Source organism: Camarhynchus parvulus, chromosome 17 (genome assembly GCF_901933205.1).
Source record: "Camarhynchus parvulus chromosome 17, STF_HiC, whole genome shotgun sequence".
In the NCBI taxonomy this organism is placed as follows: Eukaryota; Metazoa; Chordata; class Aves; order Passeriformes; family Thraupidae; genus Camarhynchus; species Camarhynchus parvulus.
Window position 1 is genome coordinate 7,959,662 of NC_044587.1, and position 23,492 is coordinate 7,983,153.

General features: G+C 44.5%; 1 protein-coding gene across 1 annotated transcript in view; it reads right to left on the reverse strand.

The window, feature by feature from the left end:
- Positions 1 to 23,492, reverse strand: part of PAPPA (pappalysin 1) — a 178,809-nt gene that overhangs the window by 99,424 nt on the left and 55,893 nt on the right. Inside the window, exons 4-7 of the mRNA XM_030961226.1 lie at positions 22,785 to 23,078; positions 18,353 to 18,545; positions 12,291 to 12,412; positions 6,278 to 6,785 (exon numbers count right to left, since the gene is read on the reverse strand). Coding sequence (XP_030817086.1) covers positions 6,278 to 6,785; positions 12,291 to 12,412; positions 18,353 to 18,545; positions 22,785 to 23,078 — 1,117 coding nt within the window. The remainder of the gene's footprint in view (positions 1 to 6,277; positions 6,786 to 12,290; positions 12,413 to 18,352; positions 18,546 to 22,784; positions 23,079 to 23,492) is intronic.

Consider the following 23,492-nt stretch of genomic DNA (forward strand, 5'->3'; position numbering starts at 1 on the left):
GAAACCCAAAAGTTCAAATATCCAGAGACATAGAGAATTGGTAAATAGGCTCAGTCAATGCAGAGAAAGATGGAGTTATAATGCAGAAATGAATAATTTACAGGTTTGGATCTCTTGAAATGGTCCATATGTTGGTATAAGACAATATTACACTTGTTAGGACCAGGAAAATCAGAATAAACTGGAAACTCTTTATTGCAGGTGAGAGGTGAAGAGAGCAGTTAATTGGAAAGTCAGGCTGGATGGAGCTCTGAGCAACCTGGTCTAGTGAAGGGTGTCCCTGCCCATGGCAGGGGTTGGAATTAGATGATTTTCAAGGTGCCTTTCAATACAAACCATTCCATGTTTCTATGATCCTCTGATTTATTCAATTGCGAGGCAACTATGAACCATCAGGGAGATGAAGAAGCAGAGGAGGTCCTTGTACACATCAAGGCAAGGCCTTTCCAGGGTAGCTGGGTAAGTGCTGATGCACAAGGACAGCTGGACTGACGTTTACAGTTCTAAAGCCAGCTGAGAATCCAGATGTGTAGCACACCAGCATCGCATGGACAACCTTGCAGATAAATCTAGGCAAATTATAAATCTATAAATTCAAAGTTTCTATTTTCTTAATATTTCAGTCCTATCTTAGATACTCCCCAGTATTTCCTGGCATATTGAGAGAGGTTTGGCATAGTAACTGTGGAGGAGGGATGAGCAGAAGATGGGTGATAATACGGGCTTCAGCTTTTGGTGCTGGGAGAAAAAGCACCCAGTGATCTGTATCTTGTTTGCGTGGAAATATGGTGTTAATTATCTTCATGACAGATAGATTTGGCAATTCATTTTAGCTGCTTTAGATCATACATTCCTCTGGCTGGTAGACCTTCAGAAAAAAAGAGAGAAATAGATCTTTGAGGTAAAGGAAGGAATGCCATAATAAGGACAGATGTTGCTGTGAAGTTTTGGTGTTGCATTCTGCAGGGATTTGGGTTTAGACGTCATCAGTGTGATATTCATAATTTCCCAGTCCATTCAGCAGGGCCAGGGTCAGGTAAATGCACTCTTCTTCTTGAGTTCAGGGCTAAAAGGCACAGCAATAAGAGCAATAAGTGGCTGTAAGGAAATTACAGGGGTAAGAGTAACCTGGTGGGGCAGAAAGGTGTTTGCTTCTTAGGAAAGCTCAAAATAGCTTTGTCCATTGAAAAAGAAAATCCTTTGTCTTGCTCATTTTGAAGAGCTACTGCTGATTCTCCAGCCTCTCTGCTTGTTCATATTTGTAGGAGACTTCAAACTAAAAAGTCACTTTCCATTTGTCTCAAGTTTTCCATTTCACTGACTCTATGCCCCTTCCAACTGGGGACCAGTAACAAATGGTATGTGCATCAATAAGGCAAATTTGGGAAAAAAATTATTGTTGGATGAAGTAAAGCACGTGAAGTGCTGAGGACTCCTGAGCAATAGAACACTAAGGACCCACAAAGAGTGCCACAGGAGCCCTCCAGCCACCTGCCATCCTGAGGGTGGCAATTTCTCTGTCATTCTGCAAACACTCCAAGAAGCCAGAGTGAGATCTTAGTCCACCACCTTGAGGTGTTAAAACAGAGTTAAAACCCAAGAAGTGACATGGATTTTACAAGTTCAGCACTGAATGGAAGTCCTGATTCTAACAGCATATTTTAAAATATTGTACTTGAACAAGAACTGCTGTTTACACAGATGATGATCAGTCCCCTCCAACTATTATCAAGCAACAGAAAAGGTTTAGCCATAGAATGTCAGTGCAAAATAGCCAAAATTGAGAAGAAAAACCTATTCCCTGTACAAGAAAATGCAAGCCTCTCTCTCAGTGTTCCTTTTTTGAAGTCTGAATGCAGGATCTCTATGCGTCAGCTCGGTACCAAAGCTCTGGAAGGAATGGCTCAGAATAACATATCACAGGACTGCAAACCTGCCTCTCAGAGAAGCTCAATTCTGCAAACCCAAACCTTGTACCAGGGCTTCGTGCTGAGATTCTTTCTCAGGTTATTTCAGTCAATGCCTTTGTCTTGAAAAAACCCTACTGGTTAACACCACAAAGACAACCTGATCCAGTGCTGTCCACCACACTTTGAGGCTTCTTACAAAGTTTGTGGAATAAAACTTGGGAAAATTTCTAACTCTCTGAAAGTTTTTCAGTTAATCTGACAACTTTCCAAAACCAACCTCGGTGTGTCTTGGCTTGGTCTGCCAGAGGAGAGCATGTAGGTCTGGTAAGAGCACTCTGCTCCTCACTGTCACAAACTGGGATACTGGGATTGCCATGGGGAACATGGGCTGGGACTGACACCATCCAGAGAGTTCAGGGCACTGGCTGCTCACTGAGCGCTTCAAAAAATTAAAAATCCAAAAAGCTCAAAAAAAAAAAATCACTGAGCTCTTCAAAAACTCTCCAACACAACAATGTGAGTGTAAAAATCCTCCAGTAATGGTGAAAAGCCACTACCTCAATTGCCATTGTGACCATGTCACTCAGTATTTCCAGAGAACAGCCTCTGAGCATGTGCACAACCCACACACTGCATTAAATTGTGAGCTGAGACTGTGAGACTTGCAGATGAGGCTCCTTCCTTATCAGCTGCTGTGGTGTGAAGACTCAGCACTTCTCTGCTGCACCTGGCCTGACCTCTTTTTTCCCCCCACTGATTTATTTAGGTTTCTTCTCTTCTCCTAGGCTCTGAGTCTCATTTTGTATCCCAGACACCAGCAATCCTGGCTGATCACACATTGTGGAATTGAGTGTATCTTGCCTGGCTTCTGTAAGGTCCAAGGATAAAGTCCTGGATAAGGTCCTGTCCCTCAGAAATTAATGTTTAAGCCTCAACTTGAGCCAAGAATTGAGATTAAAATTCTGCTTGAGAACAGAAGGTCTGGCATTATTTTGCATTTCTTAATAAAATGTTTCCACTGTTGTAGTTATTTACTCTCCTCTGTGGAGCACCCACTGCTGACTAGGCAAGGGCTATCCATTAAAGGCTGTCTCTCCTCTCAGCTTAAAAGGAAGTTTCCTCTCTTTGACAGGAAGAAGGTAAAAGAAATTAATTTTTCTTTCAGCATCGCCACACCTGGGGAAAGGATCTTGCTTACAGATAACAGCGCAAGCAAATATTTTCTTTGGGAGAAAAAGAGAAAGTAAAAATCAAGGTCAGAGGAGGCAAGAGTAAAGATATGTGACTGCCTTCAAAATAGCCTTCCACAGAACCTGTGGGGGTGTTGTTTTATTTAATATGGAAAACATGCAAGGGCACCAAGGAGGAGCAGGCAACTGGCTTGGGGCTCACAGGGAGATAAAGGGGCTGCAAAGTCTGGCTGCACAAATATGCTGAACTCCAGTGGTGCAGAGTGAGGTAAACAGGCAGATGTGAACAGGGGAGAGAGACAGCATTTACCTCTACACACATTCATAAGCAGGAGCATGGCCCATTGCCTCTGTCCCTGGATTCCCTTGTCCTTTCCTTCCTGCTTAGGGAGTGCAGAGACTCTGGCTAGTCTTTGCACAGGGTTCCAATGGGAAATTCGTATTGCTTTTGCCTCTACCATGAAGCCACAACGCCATGCAGAGTTTCAGGGGGTTTGTTGTGTCTCAAGGTGTGGCCCAGCAGCAGCCTCTGGATCTCCCCATCACCAGGGGATACAGATCAGTGCTGTGCCCGGATGATACGATAAAAAATTCATCTCATTTCTCAAAAGTTCAAACACATGCAGAAGTCTTGAATCACAGAATGGTTTGAAGATCATATTGCCCCAAACCCCCTGCCATGGCAGGGACACCTCCCAGTGTGCCAGGCTGCTCCCAGCCCTGTCCAACCTGACCTTGGGCACTGCCAGGGATCCAGGGGCAGCCACAGCTGCTCTGGGCACCCTGTGCCAGGGCCTGCCCACCCTCATTCAGCCAAAACAGTCTCAAAGCCATTTATGAGCACTTAAGAATCTGCTTATCTCCTGACCCAGTGACTAAAACTTCACTTCCCAAGTGTCCTGCCAGAGCTCGCTGGCAGGATTTTCCCCCTGGTCCCCAGTAAGACACAGAGGAAGTGAACCCAGCTAGCCGGGAGGGTTTGGATGGGATTTGGTTCTGAGGTTGGCTGTGCCAGCTTCCAGAAGCATCCATTTCTGTCCACTGATCACAGGTGGAGCCCAGAAAGACTAAATTAAATGTTCTGTCTGGTTTTTAGCTGGCTGTGTCACTACCTGAGACATACAGATAGGGACAGTGCTGTTACCCACTGTGATGTAATCAATGAGCCTCAGGAAAACTGTCATTAATTCCTGGCTACTGATTTAATTCTTAGAACACTACTCCACTTGAGCTAGCTGTAAGCTAGAAATGACTCACAAAATCATAGCAAAAGACAAAGAAATAAAATTCAGAATGGAAGTTATGTTTGGGGTTTCTCTTTTTTCTTTCACATTGTGTTATGAAGTCAAAACTGGACCTGTTTCTGTGGGAACTTGTGCTAAGGTATGCAAATATTTCAAACCAAACCAGTCCCATTTTCCAATGAGAGTGGGCTAGGTTTCAGGCAAAGATGCTTTCACAGCAAAATCTTGGGAAAATTCACCACTTTCCACATTTCCAATATGCCAATATCCATCTCATGCTAAGTGCCAGCAATTGTTTGAACAAGGCTACAACCCAAGAAAGCACTTAAGCACATGCTTAACTTTCAGCATATGAGTAATCTTAGTGATGTCCTGGGTTTTGTTTTTAGATTCACTATTGTTAGTTACCTTAAATTTTGAAATCTGTAGGGACAATTTGCATCTTCTGAGATGCTTAATTGGGCTATGAAAAGGGATGGTAGCTTGTGATTACTGAATTGTTAATTAATCATTTTTATTCTATTTAAATATGCTTTAGAAGACCATAATGATGTATGCTTCCTTGATATTAGCTGTACTAATTAGATCATCTTTTCTAAATTAGAGTGCAGTTTTCTTAGCAGGTTTCCTTTTATCTGGTGTTCATTTTTCAAAAGAGCTTCATGTTGCTTCCACAGATGAGTGAATCATTTCCAGGGAATCACGTTATGCAAAAGATGTTTTTCTTCCTGGCAAATGCTTATGGGTAGATCACAGATCTCCTTGAAATTAGTAAATATTTTGAACTTTCCTCAACAGTAATGCATCCTTTTACTAGATGACTGTAATTGTATCTGGGATGACACTCAGTTTCTACAACAAACTGGTGCATTTGCCATGTTTCCCATTTCAGAACGATCTCACACCAACACAACTCTGTTTAGTGACCCATGAAAGCAGAAAATGGAGTGGGTGAAACACATTCATACACATGAACACGCATGTGAATTACTTTGCACACTTTCTTGAGCAGTTAATTGGTGCTCCAGCACTGAAAGCCTTGTTCTCTCCTTCTCCACCAAAACATTACTTTCAAAAGATTGCCAAGGAAATTATGACCGTGTTATTCCAGAGGCCTTCATCTAGGTTAGCTTAAACATTTAATTTGTGATATCTTAGGTAGACTGCATTATCCTTTCTAGTTAAAGAAAACCTGAATGACACATCTCTGTACAGCCAGCCCAGAAATTTCTCAAAAACTCTCCATGAAATCTCAGGCTCTCTCATTTGGGTTTAATGTCCCTGGTTTCAGAGACAAGCTATGAGGACATTCTATCTTGATAATTCTTGGCATGTCTGTCTGTCTGTCTGTCTGTCTAGTTCAACACCTTTACAATCACTTGTAGTGCTGGACATTAGAAGGATCACAGAATCACAGAATAATGAGGTTGGAAGAGACCTCTAAGATCATCGAGTCCAACCTGTACCCTAACACCTCACCTAGACTATAGCACCAAGTGCCATGTCCAGTTTTTTTTTAAACACATCCAGAGATGGTGATTCTACCATCTCCCTGGGGAGAGCATTCCAGTACTTTATTATTCTTTTGGTGAAAAATTTCTTCCTAACATCCAACCTACACCTTCCCTGATGTAGCTGAGACTGCGTCCTCTGGTTCTGTCAGTGCTGCCCAGTGGAAGAGACCAATCCCATCTGTCTGCAACCTCCCTTCAGGAAGGTGTAGAGAGCAATAAGGTCACATCTAAGCCTCCTCTTCTCCAGGCTAAACAGCCCCAGCTCCCTCAAATGTTCCTCACAGGGTTTGTGTTCCAAGCCCCTCACCAACCTTGTTGCCTCCTCTGGATGCACTCAAGCATCTCAACATGCTTCCTAAAGATGAGAAGAACAGGGCATTGCTTTGATCTATCCAGCTCTCTGGAAAGCAGCTACTTACGTGTCAACAAATCTCCTGCTGAGGTTTGAGATGACCACTGGAGATCCAGACTGGAAAGGGGGGTCCCGGACCACTTTGTACTGGATGGGTTTGCAGCCTGAGCACAGAGTGCTGTGGGGGACAGAGCTCAGCATGGCAGCGTCAATTTCCAGGTGCTCATCCAAGGTGTAGATCTGGATCCCATACACCTCCTCTCCCACTTGCCCCACATCCAGCTTTATGGTCAGTGGGATGTCACAGAAGACGTTCTGCGGCCCCAGCGAAATGTTCTTCCCGCTGACGGTGAGCAGCTTGATGTCATTCACTGCTCCACTGGAGTCCCAGTCTGGGGAAACGAAGGTCACCCAGACTGTGAGGGACTCGGGAGTCAGGGGGTAGCGAAATTCCAGCTGCAGGTAGCAGCCCTGGGGCTCGGGGCAGGCTGGGGGCACCGTGTGTTGGTTGACAGCCGAATTGGGACTCCACGTCCTGACACTGGATTTACAGGGCTGCTCCACGTCAGGGTGCCCTGGAAAGGAAGAAGGGATCAGAGGGCACAGAAGAAGTAGAAGTTAAAGAACATGAGTTTTCATTGGCTTCAGTTTAAAGGCAGGCTGGTGGCAGGAGAACATATCTGTCCAGGAAACCAATTATTTACTTCATCAGAACAGGCAGGGCCAGCACGGGGAGGAGGAACAGAACACCAGTGTCTCCTGGCCAGGTGGGAGACACAAACCCAGTTTAAGTGCCCAGCTGGACTGGACACCACAAAACACACTCTGTGCCAGTGCAGCTGGGCCTGCATTTCCTATTTCTAGTGTTTTTCCCTGTGCCAAACAATGGTATTTTCTACCTCTTCCACTTAGTAATTTACCTGATAAACAGAGTCACTTTGCCTCCAGTTCACCTCCTACTTATTCCCTTGCCTCTCATTCGAAAATACAACATTTTTCCCTTTAACAAAGACAAGAAAAGAGCCTTTGTTTGTTCCAAGAAGCAGTTGTGCTGTTCAGGGGCAACTCCTGTGGCATTTACAGGTTGATCTAGCATGTTGTGCAAGGCCCCATTTTTGGAGGCACATGGAGCACGGGTCTGAGCTGTCTCTTTGCTCTCATTGTGATGGAACAACAGGCACTTGTGCTTTTACTCTTCTCACCATTGGCTGTGTTCAACTACATGGGAGGTAGTACTAAAAAATAATGAAAGCCACAATGCTTGCTGGGTTCCCAAATACTATGGTAACATTACAACTTGGCATGGAGTCACGGACTGCAAGATCCAGAGGGGTCAGACGGGTGGAACAGTTGGTAACAGAATCCAGTGAGAGCTATAAATTCCCTTTTCCTTCCCAAATAATCACACAAAAAGGGAGGCAAGCGTGACAGGGAGAAGGCAAAGTACAGAAAAGAAGATAAAGAAAGGTAATGAGAGGAGAGAAATGCAGAAGGCAGAGTGGGGAAAAAGGACAGCACAGTTGTTTGCAACTGAGGAAAAAAGCAAGATAAACTACTGGGCATACATGGACAAACAGGACATCACTACTAATTTAAAGAGAAAAGGGCAATGTGTGAAGGTTATTCTGATTGTCTGTGATTCAATGAAGTGTTAGAAATGTGTCTCTTTTGTCAAGGATAAACAGCTCAGGGAATTCTCCCATTCATACCAAATGAACTCAGATGCAGAATAGATTTCCTGGCAGCCTTCCTGTGATTCAACGTTATTGTCCTGCAGATGCCCAAATTTTCATGCTTCCCCCTCACCTCCCATATCCCAGAGCCCCTCTCTCCTCCTCACATGGCACAGAGCAGCAGGAATGCCACTAAGACCAGCATCTGGAGGGACCACAAATGCTGATACATTTTGAAGAGAGCCAGAGGTCCATTTAACACGCTCGAGTTTCCCCCCTGGCAAGTGTGTGAGCCCTGTGGATAATCACCGTGAGCAGCAATACCCCATTCAGCTCACGTTATCTCACCCTCATTGCCAGCTGGGTGTGCTTGGCTGAGCCCTCTGACGACTTTCTCAGACCCACAGCAAACTCCTGACTGCAGCCCTAAGGTCTTTTTTAACTCCAGTATCTCAGAGGGCTTTCGAAAGATGTGTGAATTTTACCACTGCCCTCTTGCAGAAAAGAAAATGGAGCTAATGGTTCACAGCCCAGTATGTCCCCACCTGGGATCCTGCAAATTCACCTCTGTCAGTTCAAGGCTCAGTAAGACTTAAATTCCAAACAAACCTGCACGTTTTGGTAGATCAGTGTGTGATCCCTGGAGATGCATGAATTGGACTCAGCCTCCAGGGAGCTTAGCACACAGAGCATTGCCCCAAAACAGGTGGCAGATTGTAGTAATTCATAAACTAAAAACCTCAATGAAGCTGAGATAAAGAGACTCTTTTAAATATTATCCAACACCCACACCTGGGTAAGAAAGATTCATTTAATTATGGAAGAGGACAAAAGCCTTATTTCATATCACTGGATTTCTAGCTTACTGGATTTCTAACATTAACTGGATAGGTAAATACTCTGAAAATTACAAATATTTGTATGTAGAAAGAAAGGGTGTAGAAGTTATTCTTGCCTCTGCACTCAGATTCTGAAAATCCTTTGCCTTATGAGACGGATCAGACACAGAACAGCATCTCATGCAACATCATGTCTTGCCTAAGACAAAACAGGAATATGAGGTTTGTGAGGCAGAGCCAACCCCCATGTCCTGGTTGAAGAGCATGGATGGCAGGTTAGGAGGGTGCCTTTCCCTAAAATGCTGTCCTACAGCCTGGTGTGTCAATCCCTCATTGTGCAGTTAAGTGCAGTCCCTGGGATGAATCCCCAGCACAGGGACAGAGCCTCAGAGGCCATCTGGCATCAGGAGTCTCTCAGGATATCATCCCTGCTACAACCACAACTCACCTGCCACATTTCCTAGGTGGTCAAGATAAAGGAACCACCCAATGGGACTCCAGTGTCCAGCTGGGACAATTAAGATACAGAAGGAATTCTCTCGAGGGAAATATTAGACCCAGGAAAAGGCTAAGCTCTAGAGCAGCACAAGGCAGCAACATTTTTATAATAATCTCACACTTCTCTCAGTCAGCAGCGAGCCAGGCAGGAGGAACTGACTGATATATGCATATATTGCACAGCAAGCAAAGGCCCCCACTGGGCTTGAGCCAAAATCACCTTTCTTACATAAAACCCCCCTTTGACAGAGTTATGGAGGTGCTGTAAGGTTTGTTGACCTAGCTGGTGCTGCTGGTGAGAATCCAGGTAGGTTAGAGCCTTCTGGCTCTACGGTGAAGATACAGAGTAAATCAGAGCTGCCTGATCTCATGAGCCTCCCCACAACCCCTGCCAAGGAACAAGCAGCCCCTCATGCAGGGGCCACAACGGGCTAAGAAAGAACCATGAGATGCCTCAGCCTCGGTGCTGGATCCCACCATGCTCAGGAATGAGCAGGGAATTAGGAAGGACACTGCCCACAGCAGGGTTCTGCAATGGGCACAGCTCCCACATAGCCCAGACCACTGCTGGTGCAGCTGCCTGGGGTAGGAGACCTCAGGAAAATGAGACCAAACCCAACCAGAGCTGCTCCAGAGACAAGTGGGGAGTGTGGCTTTCTGCTCAGAAGCTGGATGAGTCCTACAGAACATTTTCCACGGGTGTCATCTCAGATTTTAAAACAAGTTCATTTTGGCCGTGCTTGTGCCTCCTTTGTCTTTGTTTTCCACGGACATTCAAGCAGTGGAGATTCACACCCAAGAACCCCTGCAGACAGTGAATTTAAAGCTTGATGGCTTGAGTACTCACAGATAGACAATTAAAGAAGCCAGACAATGATCTAACTGCTATTTGTAACTCAGACCAAGTGCAAATAGGCAGAGGAGTGGGGTAGTGGAGACAGAAAATCATGGAGACAGAAAATCATGGAGCAACAAACATCATACACTGGGTATTTTCTACCCTAAAGTGGCAACAACTCATTAATCCTGAGGACATGATTACCAAACTTCTGCTCCATAGAAGTGGCACAGGAGCAACTAAATGAGACAGATAAGGATCAGACTGCACCCTTCATAGTTAAGAACATGCAGGCACACACAGCAAGAAGAGGAAATTAAATGCAAAATGCTGCTGAGTAATAAATCTTAGAGTAGCTTAGTTTCTCTAGGAATGATGCTTCTGGCAAGACGTGCGAGATCTAGAAGTTTTCAAATCAAAGCTTGGTGGAGAAATTTTGATGGAACTGCATATTTCAATGGAATACACAGTCCTTTCAAAATAAAAATACTTTGCAAAATTGGGTTTATTTGGCCAAAATTTTATCCTGGAAGAGAAAATGGCAAGAAATTTTTAACACTATGGGAACATTGTGTTTTGACATTTCTGTGAGAAACTTTTTCACTTTTGCACCTTGAAACACTTTCCATTTTGATATTCAGAGTTGCTTTTGCCCTAGATTCTATACTAAAAGTGTATATTTTCAAATGTCAGGATTTAACCAAAGTTCATACGAGCTAAACAAAACATTTTGGCCGGCCTCAAACACTTTTTGTTTTTAACTTTCCTTCGTGGAGAATTTCAAAAGTTTCAAGTTTTGTTCCAAATGAAAACAAGTTTCAAAGTCTTGTAATCCTTGGCTAAGTGGAAAATCCACCTTCTACCCTGAGCTACTACTGCAAGTGATCCAAACTTTGCTAATGCTGTTTACTGGGTGATCCAATCACCCTCATACCCAGAGTGCTGCTTCCCAGGATGGAGCTTCCACCCACAGTCCAGGTGTGCTCTGAGCTGTGCCCAGCAGCCTTGGATATCCTAAAAACATGGAATGATTTGCTTTGGAAGGGACCTTAAAGCTCCACCCCTGCCATGGGCAGGGACACCTTCCACTATCCCAGGTTGCTCCAAGCCCCATCCAACCTGGCCTTGGACACTTTCAGGAATGGGGAAGCCACAGCTGCTCTGGGCAACCTGTTTTAAATTTAGGGGGTGAGTTGGAGTGAAACACAACCTCTGCTGGGCCCCCACACTGAGACACAGGTGTGTGGGGCAGAGGACATTAACCACTGTCCTATCAAGCAGCAGGGGCACAGCTCATTGAACTTGCTGACCTTAGAACAAGGGAGAGCTCCTGTGCACCAGCCCAAATAATATTCCTTGCAGAATAACTCCCACGTGCTTTAGTTGCAGGACAAATAAACCCTTAACATAAGGAGGTATTTGTATAATGAGTTTGCAAAATCCAGGATTGTCCTTGGGGCTCAGCGAGCTCACCTGTGTGCTCACGGTGAAGTGTGGCTGCTCCGGAAAGAAAAGCTCGTGAGGGACAGGCTGAAATAATGCTCTGCTCTTTCCAAACTGTGATTTGGGATGACTGACCTTTGCCTGGTACAATCTTAAATATGCTCCACCACACACACCCAGGGACATAACGGAAGGGACGTGTGGAGGAGTTAATGATGGAGATCTAATGGCACTGCACAAGCAGCCCTGCAGACCATTCTCCCTCCAACAGGCTCCAAGAGAATGACTTGCAAAACACCCTGAACAGGAGGGCTTGACGTGGTCACCTGCATTCCTGCTGCAGGGCACTTGCCCAAAGGGCAACCTCTTTCCAGCCTGGCTGCTGCTGCAGCCCACTGCTATTCACCACAAGTGAAGGCAGCACAAATCGGGCCCAAATGAAAAATGACTCCGCACTTTTGGAGCTGGAGTAGAGGGAGAAAACAGCTCCCCTGAGGAATTCGTCTGGCAGATGTGAATGGTCAGCATTTCTTGGCACTCTGCTGCTTTGTGAAATTCATGTTCAGCTCCTGGAATTCACTTAATTCATGGGCAGGGGCAGGGCTCAGGGGCCAAAACACAGGTATCTGAGCCAGTGGCATTCCTTCAGGGCACAGCGTTCCTCTGCCCGCTAGCTCTGTCCATGTTACATGCAGGTATAACCAATCACTCCCAGATTCTCCCCCTTGTCTTTGTGGCTCCCCCTTTGCTCTGTCCCACCATGAGTTTGTTCCCACCCCTGTGACTCACCTTCTGCCTCCCGTGGGCTCCAGTGCCCCGAGGGATCGCAGGGCATGGGAGAAGAGGCGCTGAAGGCGTATTGCACCAGGACTCTTCCCTCTGCACACAGATCACATGCTGATCCCACTTCTCTAGGAGGCCAGGAAAACAGGAAAACACACCAACTTAGTAACAGCTGAATGAGCTGCTTATTCAACTATATTAAAAGCAATAAGACTTAGAATTCAGGTCCACTTAACCCCCTTTTCTCAAGGCACTGACAGAAGTGTTTTCTGATGCTGACCTTCTGTAGATTTAAGTCAAGAGCCTGTGTAGAAAGCATTTTTGAGCCCTCTATCCAACACAAAATGACAGCAACCTGGGAAATCACATTCACCTATATTTTTTTCCCCTGCCCTTCACTGGACCAAACCATGACAAAAGAAAACACGTGTTGCTTAGGGGCTAGAGCAGAGAAATTTGCCTCAGGAGTTTTCGGATCTATTTCTGCTTTCACCATGGATCTATTTATTGCTTGAACTTGTAGTATCTTTAGGATTGTCCTACCAGCAAGATTGGCTGAGCAGTTAAACACCAATTCACAAATCACAAACTGGTTTGGGTTGGAAAGGACTTAAAGTTCATCTCAGTCTACCCTCTGCCATGGCAGGGACACCTCCCACTGTCCCAGGTGCTCCCAGCCCTGTCCAACCTGACCTTGGACACTGCCAGGGATCCAGGGGCAGCCACAACTGCTCTGGGCATCCTGTGCCAGGGTTTCACCATTCCCAAAGGGAGTAATTTCTTCCTAACATCTAATCCAAAACTACTCTCCATCAGTTTAAATAGTTTTGCTAATACATTCACATGATCAGTGTTTAAGTTGATGTAGACTGGAGTAACTCTAATATCCTCCATAAGGTTAAGGTGATTTCTATCAGCTGAGGATGCAATTCACACAGTTCAGCCCAATGTTCCTTGAGGTCACAAATCTGGAACTCTGTATGACCCAAAGTACATGGTTATTTACCCCAGTAAGCTGCTTACTATTCAGAATTAATTGTTCTATGTTAAAGAACACTTTCTGCTGAAATGGAAAGTTAAAAATTAATTATCCTAATGATCAAATGCACCGGAAAGGACAGAAGTTTTAGGCAAACACTTTGTGTGTAACACAGTGTACTCGCTATGCTACTCTAGTAAGAACGGCTTGAGCCAATTATTAAATAATTTATATCAACTACTATAATCAGCTATGCAAATTTTAACCATCATAACCACCACTGCATGATTTGTTTCAGCACTGCTGTGAAGAGAGGACAGTGGTCCTCAGGCAGAGGTTATTTGGGATCCTCAGTGGCTGAGCCACCCTGAGAGAGACAGTGGCTGGCTGAATTGTGCAGTGCAGGAAGGGATGCACATGCTGAAAACACCTGAAAAATACAACGTGGCAATGGGGCAGAATAAAGAAAAGGGAGACAAAGGTGGCCCTCTCTTCCTTTCATAGTCTGTAACACTGGTAATGAAAAAATGTGGGCATATTGTGAGTAACTTCTCTTCGTGTCTCACTTCACCCACCTGCACTACTGGCATGATACTGCCTCCCTATTTCATTTCTCAGCTGCTTATTTAGCAGAGGTTTAGGTGTCTGACTCAGCTTGCCTGAATAATACATGCAAAACCAAAATTTTTAAAAAGCCAAGAAACCTGAATAAATGGTCCTGAGAAATCAAAATGTAGAATTATTGTTGTGCAGTTGCTCTTCAGACACTTCCACGACCAGTCAGGATAGAGGTCCCTGCAATAATAATCCTTCAGTTTCTCTACAATGAGACTCCTGCATTAGCACTTGGTCCTGGATGAGGAGAGGGCTCTGGAAGCCAAGTTTCCACAATTAGGACTGCTTTTTACTCAAATTAGCAGCTATACAATTTCATCACAGGCTGCCATGGTGGAAAAAAACTGTAGGCCTATGGACAAACATTTCCTTTTACCAGTGAGGACTTGGAGGTAAGAGAGAAATCACAAGGAGCATCATGTGGGAAAGGCTATGAGCAAACTTTCTCTTTTTACTTTTCCAGTTTGGGAGCCAAACTCAACCCTGATGTAACTCCACTGGCTGAAAGGACTTACACAGGGGATGACTCTTGGGTTAAAGTTTTTGGTCTGCAGACTCTTGCACACAAATCCTATAAAGAGCCATGAATGTCAAACCTAATTATGGAACTGCGTTTACAGGCTTATGAAAACCTAAGCCAGGTCCTTATACCTTATGAAGCCATAGACAACAAGAAAAAAATGAGCATAAATTGGTTCAAAAACCACTATTAATTAGGAATGATAGCCATATCTGCCACCTTACACACAGTGGCACATGACTGCCCAAAATGCAGGCTAATGGAAAATCTAGACTTCTCTGTTTTCTAATAAGCCAAGTACTGGGGAAATTCCAGCTTATGAAGTTCAGAGCACAGGAGGAATTCATTCCTACAGCATGATATTTCAGTGAAGTGGGTTCAAAATTTAAAGATTACTAGTGAAAAACAGACCTTTTCCTTCAGGGCCAGCACCAGTTCAGTAGGCAACCCAAAACCACTAAAAATCTGTCATTCCTTTGGGTAAAGAGTGCCTGTTTACAGACTAAATTTGAGCTGCTGTACTTGAAATTCAGGATTGGTCCTCTCCCCTCTAAGGCCCTGAAACTTTCCAGCAAGGTTTAACAGAGTGATTATCAAGCCCAGCCATCTCTGGGACACCACGCTGACCAAAATATTTGCTTGCTAAAAATGAGATTAGAATCAGATTCATGGAAATTAATGCTGTCACCTCAATGAAAACTTGGAGAAAGATGCATTCAAAGATTTCTGCCCAAATTTGCTGCAGAGCCCCATGACAATAACTGTTCACATCTGCCCACGCATCTCAGACAGGAGGTGCATGAATGGATGTTCAGAGACAGCAGATGAACACATCCAATGGATGCAGCCAGGAAATGAAGAGACTTCTCTCTTTCTGGCTTGTTTTCACTTGTTTCTTTTGCTTTATTGTTATTTTATTATTACATGTTATTGTGTGTGCATTTTTTCATGCTTTTTTGAAAGGGAGGACGGAGAATGGGAAGGATTCCTGTGGACAGGAGCTACAAGAAGAAATGCTGGTTCTTGATATATTTGATTATTAGGGATGTCTGGGAGCCCAACCAGCTGCTGGAGCTTAGGGTCAAAGCATCTTGACAAATTTACATGCAGGTAAGTGACTCTCTAGAGTGAGAGAGCAAATATCAATAGAACACTCTGAAGAGGGTCCATCAGGAAGAAGGTTTTACTTCTGTGCTTAACTCTTGTGTCTACTTTTGCTAAATGGTGAGAACACAGGAGAGCCACCCCCAAATTTACAGGAGCTAGGAGTTAATATTGCTCTCTGCCCCTAAATCCACGTAGCCTATCAGGTAATTTGACGACCATATGAGGAAATAATCTAATTCACCTATGACAGACTTGCATCTAAGCAGGGAACAGACACACAGTCTTTACTTCCATGCCCCATCTTCCTTCAACCTGTCAGGACCTCCCACAGATACAGCCAGCCCAGCGCTACGTTTTTAAACAGAAGGCTAAATTTTCCCTCCCTGACTTTCATTAAGCAGAGGTCACTGCCTGTGCACAGCTCTGGAGAATAAAAGAGACATAAAAGGAACTTGAGTTACGCCGAGCACGCCCACAGCAGCATTGTAATTGGGATAAGGAGTGAGCTCTGGGAGTGAAATTCCTCCTGTTCCCTGCTTCCAGCACTCGGAACAGTCCTGGAGCAGGGAAGCTGGACCCAGTTTTTTCTCACCCAGAGTGGAGGTGTGCTGCAGGACCACACCTGATGTGCTCCTGTGGGAGCCCCCTGACGTCAGGTCTTCATTAACAACTGTTTTGCGCTGGAGACCTCCTTCTATTGGGCCACAACACTTGCTAATGTAGCCAGAGCCATTCATCCTTTGAAGGCCCTTTTACACTGTCAAAACAGCAAGGAAGGGGCCTCTGTGCATTAGAAACCAGGCCCAAGGCACTCAGCAGCTGAGTATCAGTCTTCTGTTTTTTACATGAATAGTCCCATTGAAGTGAATGAGTTTATTCATTCAAGTGAGGCAAGTAAAATTTGGGCCAATGGTGTGCACTTTGTGTAAAAATATCTGCAAAGATTTACAGTATTCCCACACACAGATAAGATTATACTTGGCCAATTTTACCTCCTACTTGTCTTGCACAGTGACCCAATTTCACAAATTGATACAGGCATGAGTCTCTGACCGAGCAGTGCTGGACACGGCGGTTCTGGAAGTTCAGCACGTGGGCTTTTCCAGGATTAGTCACTAGAATAACACTATCATCCTTGTTTTGATTAGCAGATCAAAAATTTGGGCATGTTTTAGACAGGATCATTTATATGTTTCAGTGACATTTTTAAATGGTCACGGCAACATTGCTGTATCTGTTAGCAGTGGGAATCTCATTTTAACAAGGAATTGGACTCAAAGTATTTGAGGCTGTCTCTTTAAATCTCTTCAGTAATACTGAGCACACAGATTTGAAAACCCAAAGGACGTTTTTTTCCTGGAAAATCATTCTTTATTTAACATATGATAACTCTGTTATGAAATTTTAGATTTAACAGGCTATCCACTGTGTGTTATTTAAGAAGCAAGTAACTAGAGGTTATTAGGAACATATTGATTGAGTTATAAGAAATATGTAATAAAGTCATATTTGGTTACATAACAATTAACTCTGCATCAATGTGTTTTTTAGAGGCAGATGGCATTTATTTAACACACAATAAGCATCTTCTGAAATCTAAATTAAATTGGAGAAACTTAATTTACTTAAAAATGATTATGGGCTGAAAAATTCTGAATTAATTTTCAGAACTATATGAGTCCTTTTTGCAGGTAGGGAATAAAAGGATTTGGTTACAAAACCATAATTAAAGAAAACACTGTTCAGAGCACAAGACCTCTCTTTATCAATTCCTGACAGGATTTGATTTCCCTCCCCATATTAATCTGCAATAAGGGTGGAAAATCTCATCTGAGCAGAAAATAACAGCTCTCTACCCAGTGGGATAAAGCACAAGCTGGCCACTGAAATGGCCATGATGTCCTAGCAGGGCTGGAAGGAGTTTCATCCCTGATGGAGGCAGTGGTTTCAAGGTGCTCTCCCAGCACAAAGCAGCAGTGCTGAGGCAGCTTTTTGGGTGCTAATACGCTTGTAAATTTGGCCTCCTGCGCTCTGAACTGCTGCGGTCCTGAAGGACACTCCAAGTTTGCTCTCTATAAAACAACAAAGCAAGAGGTGGAGAAGAAGTGCAAACGGGGATGTGAGTTAATGGTAATGCGAGTAGGTCATTGATTTGGGAAGTTCTCTGCCAGGACTCCCATAGCTCCTGCAGCTCATCCAAGAGCTGCATAAGAGCATTTAGACGAACTACCCACTTACTCAGGTCATACTGGGGCAGAATTGCTCTGAATGTGGTGTGCAATGAGGTGCAAGTCCTGCCCAGAGCCCTCCATTTTCCATTATTGATATCACACAGCTGCATGCCTGCCAGACAGCAATACACACCCCTACACTGACCTACAGGACATTCACATCCTATCCAGGGGGCTGGGACTTTGCCTAGGACACAGAATTTGTCCCTGTCCCCAGTCCAGCCACCTCCTTGCCCATGAGCTCTGTGTTGTAAAAACAAGATCCACTTTGTCCTTGTAAAGGGAGGAGGGGGGAAGGTGCAGGCACGGCTGAAGCCCACAGGTATTTGTGAGCAGCAACAACAGCAGGAATCACAGGGCCGGAATCTTTGATTGAAAATTCCTCCCATAACATATGGAGAAAGATTTGCCCTTTACATGGCAAATCAATGGCCTTCAACTGAGTGCTACAGGCTGAGAAAGGAAGAGCAGACAACAGATCAATAAACCTCCTCAGTATGAACCAATTTAGGAAGGAGCCTTAAGCCAGGCTGAGCGCAGCACATGACCAAGCTGCACTCCTGGTTCTCCCCTTCCCATTTTTCCAGCATGAAAGTACAGAGCAGAGCATGATCACCTTTCAAAGAAGTGGCCATCGATGGGTGGAAACCACTCGAGGGTGACAGAGGTGGAGGTGCGAGCCACAATCTGGGGCGCGATTGCCACGGGGGCCGGTTTCTTGGTGGGCTGCCAGCTCTGGTAGACCAGGTCCAGGTAGCAGTGCATCCTGGCCACCTGGTTGGGCGTGAAGGAGTCGGTGCAGTCATCGTCTGCAATTCAAACAGAAGCCTCGTGAGCCACGTGGGACAGGAGGTGGGAGCAAGGGGAAGAATTACGACCTGGTGAATGGCAGCTCCTTGGAAAGGCCGGGCTGGGATCCCACAGCACTCCAGAGTTAATGGTCTGTGAAGGAATTAGCGCAGCCATCACTTGTGGAGGCAGGTGAAAGGAAACAATGGTTAAAAAGGAAGGAAATAAATCAATAAATGTTCCCTCCCCCTGACCTGGGATACACCTGAAGCACCCAGAGATCATCTCTAAATGAGGCAGAGACACGGAGGGGAAGAAACAGAAAGCTTCAGTGCAGCACCTTCTGGGCCACCAGTGGAGTTCTGGGTTTAAAATAATTTCACATTTAAAATAATATATCTGAGAAAGAATGGAAGGGTAAATGATTGAAGGGTAGTGTAAGGAAGAAGCACTGACTGGGAGTCATGCAAACTCTGGGCAACAGACTGTCAGATCTCTTAGATATAAAACACAACAGAATTTAAAAATACATAACTTTTAAAGTTCTTGATTTTTCTAATGAGCAAATAAAAATGTTCTGAAAGATCAATTCAAAATATCATTTCAAACATTGATAAAAACATACGTTTTTGGTGCAGAAAATAACTTTCATTCTATAAAATTCTCCCCCATTACCACTATGATTCTAACCCCTTTCTGAACTTTTCACAAATATTTCTTGATATTTCTTATTTCTTTTTTCATTCAAAATGGAGGAATAATATGCTGGATGACTTCCCATAAATATCCATTTCTCATTTCATCTTGTTTTCCTCAAACATGATTTGGCAACAAGAACACATCCAGTGCCCTCTGAACACCATACAGCTTTACAACTACAATGCCCCAGAGAAGCAGAAAATTGCTGTTTCTCTATTGTGCAGATCCCAGAGGGAATAAATATGTTGTGCAAAGTCACCCAGCAAAGCCATGCTGAGGAACTCGATGCTAAGCACTTCAACCATTTTTCTGGTGTTCTTCCCATCAGATGAAAAGCTCTTGAAAACACAGAGTGTTTCTTCACATGTGCCTGCAGAGTTCCCAGCCCAGCAGAGCTCGGTCCCAGCTGGGATCCAAACAACAATGACAGTTCTGCACAGGTCAAGTGCTGCACTTCTCTGGGAAGATGCAGGTCACCGGAGGCTGCTCGTGTAAGTTCAATATTGTGACAGCGTTAGGAGGTGCTCTGATGTTTGCAAGTCCGTGCCCTGTGGTACTCCAGAGGAACAAGAAAATATGAATTTCTTCTCAAGACAAACGAGTATTTGCTGGCTAATTTAAAACCTGGCCACATCTTCCCAGAGATGCAGGCAAAAGGAGATGGCTCTGGTTGGGATCCTGCTCAGACTCCAGCCCTCCCACAGTAGGGACACACCAGCTGGCGTGTTTTCCTGTGTCTCTCCCAATCCCACTGAGCAGTGACACTCCTCTGATCAAACATGCACAGCAGAAAGACACACACCGCCCGCTTGATAATATCTACAAATCCCTGTGGGTATGCAAAAAGCTGCTTTAATGTGACATCTCTGGATTTCCTCAATAATTATCGATGGTCTACCCCTGAGCACGCTGTAAAAGCCATAAATATTCGTCACGGAAGCACAGAAGGAGACAAAGGCCCTTAATAGCCATCATAAAAGAACAATAAAATATATATAGGACAAAGCAGTGGGACAATGGCACAGGAGAAAGATGACCTGCATTCTCAATCTGTTTAAACACCAGCACAGCCTGTGTCCAGGGGGAGGGAAAGGGAGGAGAGGCAAGGGAGAAAGGTGTTCCACTCAATATCAAGAAAGGTTCAAGATCTTCAGATAAAGCAATAATCAGAGAAATTCTATACTTTGCTGGAGTGATTACTCCAACAGAATTCAGAGGAAGAATTTGTAATGATTTCATGAAAAGTCATCTAAAAGACTAACTTGTCTTTTATTTGGGAACATCACAGCTATTTGGACTTGTAAAAATAATTTACAAGTCCTATTTCTCACACTACCTAATCTTTTGGCCATTGTAACTTGTTATTCCAGGAAAAATAAAAAATTATCAGTCAAAGTCTGTGCTTTGCTCAGGGCTGGGGGTAGCTGGACAGATGGATGGGACAGGAACAGACAGACAAATACAATAGGATCAAGCTGTACATGAGCAGCAAAACAGAAATGAAAGAAAGGCAATTCCTAGAACTGCATGACCTCAACCTACATGTTTCAAAGGTATTTTGACAGCAATTTGATATCCTGCTATATTTTACTCCACTGGCAACAACAGAAAAGCAAACAGATTCATGCTTGAGCTCTAGAGATATCTATCATGTCGCTTCACTTAATTTTTCACGGAAAAAGAAGAGGTTTCAGCTCTGAACACCAGCACACATGTAGCTCCCAGGAGCAGATGGGTATCTCTGTGGTCTGCCTCTGCCTCAGCTCCCGAGTCAGCTGGCAAGGCAAGTTCTCTTCGGAAGACAAGAGCTCAGAGTTTTGAAACAGGCACGTTCCACCCCTCACCACATCCACACGAGCAGATTTGGTGGGAGGATTTTGTCATCTGGAGTGGCCCTGTCTTATCCGAGGGATGTTACCATGGGGCTGAACTTGGTGCTCAGGCTCCCTGCCTGACCACAGGCACCACAGCACTGAGCACACTGAGGAGCTGACTTGGTGTGTTAGTCCCTGAAAGCACCCTCTAAACAAATAGAAAAATAGAGAGAAAACTCGGCATTGCTTTTAGCTAGTGCCACAAAGGGCATAAAAGCATTTTGGTTATAAATCATTTCAATCCATGCCCCACATGACATTAAACACTTTGCTTCTCTACAGTTTTATTACAGAATAAGCACTCCTGTGACCTTTTGAGTGGGAAATCTGTGTTTTTGCCTGGAGTATAAAGGTGCCCTTCAGTGTCTGTTAGTATATTGGTTGCCTTTAAAATGTTGTTGATTCTGTCAGCTCACTGTCATAGATTGTCACCACAGAGAGACCCTGCGGCTCAAAATAAGGGAAAATATGAGTCAAGGTATCCCCTGTTCCTTCTGAGAAATAACAGAGGAGCTTTCAGCTCCCTTTGAGCTTCCAGAGGTGCACCAGGGACCCCACATCCAATGGGACAGGGTCACAGGAACAAATGCCCTCTTTGGGATATGCTTTGTGGAGAATGCACATCTGGGCAGCTGTGCCTGCAGAGTTGTAACCACATCAGATTTTGCTCTGAGGGTTGGTTTTACCACACTGATAAGGAGCCTCTGTTGTTGCACTCCCAGTACAAACCAGCACAGCACACTGGTAGTCCTTGACCAGGCAGAATCCCACTATTCACATTCTAAAGATGGAGCTGGGGTGTGATTCCAAATCAAACCTAAACATGGCATTTCAACAGACACCTGGAGGCATGGGCAGTGCCTCATTAGTTGTCCACTTGTCACAGGGTTATCTGACAGCCTTGATGGTATCAATATTCATATGACATTCTATATCTCCTTGGGAGAGTATAAACAATCTCTGGATTTGAGTTTTTCAAAGACCTCATAGATCAGGCATCCAGATCTCAAAGAAATAGGGTGTCAGGTTTGCTGTAGAGCCTTTAGAAGCTGTTTTCTTAATGCTTATCTCATTTCTTCCATGCCCCAAACCTTCTGCCTGGTCTTCGCATGAAACCCTGTGAATTTGGGGGAAACTGGGATAAAAGGAAAGGACAACTAGAAGGGATTTCTGATCTATCAGGTCTGATCCCTCATCAAGCCAGGACCTAGACCTTTATCAGCATAAAGAAATGGACTGAGAAATCAGGGGTTGTGGTATTCACATTCTCTGAACAGAGAGAGACATAACTCTCTCTCTCCCAGGATTTTTTTCTGGGGAAGGCAGTGAGAAAACAATTCTTACCTCTATTTGCTGTTTGGCACATGTGGAATGTGTTATGGAGATTGTTTACCAAAGGTGCTTGTTGTTTGGATTGATTGGCCAATGGGGTCAAAGCTGTGTCGTGGCTGTCTCGAGACAGTCACAGGGTTTTCTTGAGTATCTCTTTAGTATAGTTATAGTATAGTATTAGTGTAATAAAATATAGCTTAATAAAGCAATTGTTCAGCCTTCTGAATCATGGAGTCAGAGCACATTATTCCCTGGCTGGGGGATCACCTGTCTCTATCATAAGGGGTAATACTACAATTCTTTTCTCCTGCTCACCCACAGACCCCTGCCAGCAGCCCGAGCAAATCCCAGTACCTGCATAGCTCATGAAGTTACTGAAGGGCGTGTTCAGGAAACTGTGGAAACCACAGGTGTCATTGCCAGGCCCAGGATCCCCACACAGCTTGTGCTTGGGAGCAGGGTTGGTGTCACTGCAGAGGTCCCCGGTCTCGAAGGAGGGCTCTGTCTCCATGCACGGGTCGCTGCAGGACAGGATCTCAGAGATGCCCCTGAAGACGTGGTAGAGCCCCAGGCTGTGCCCAATTTCGTGGATCATGGTGTGTGTGTGGCCAGGGATTCCGTAGAAGGAGGGATTCAGCACGATGCCACCTGCAAGGGCAAAGAGAACAGCTGCTAGGTTTGCCTTGTGTTTCTCAGGACAGCAGGAGAAAGGGGAAAGAACACCATCCTAAGGGTAGCTCCTCTGGCAGTTTGTTGGATCCTCTGTAGCACAGACAGTTTTTTGCAGAACCAGACACATTTCCTGCCCAGCAAAGTTTCATCTCACCCTTAACCTGGGACTCTGAGGAGGAGGAGCTGTGGGACAAAGCTCAACATCCCAAACCAAAAACACTGCAACAACCATTCTTTCAACTGAATAAACTCAGTGTAGGTTTTTTGTTAACTTAAAGGAAAATCCTGCATGAAATTACTTCTTACCACGCTCTTTTAGATAATTTCGTGTGCTTAAAGAGTGTGACTGTGCCCAGAAAGGTGCAAGCAACATATTTGACACCAAGAGTC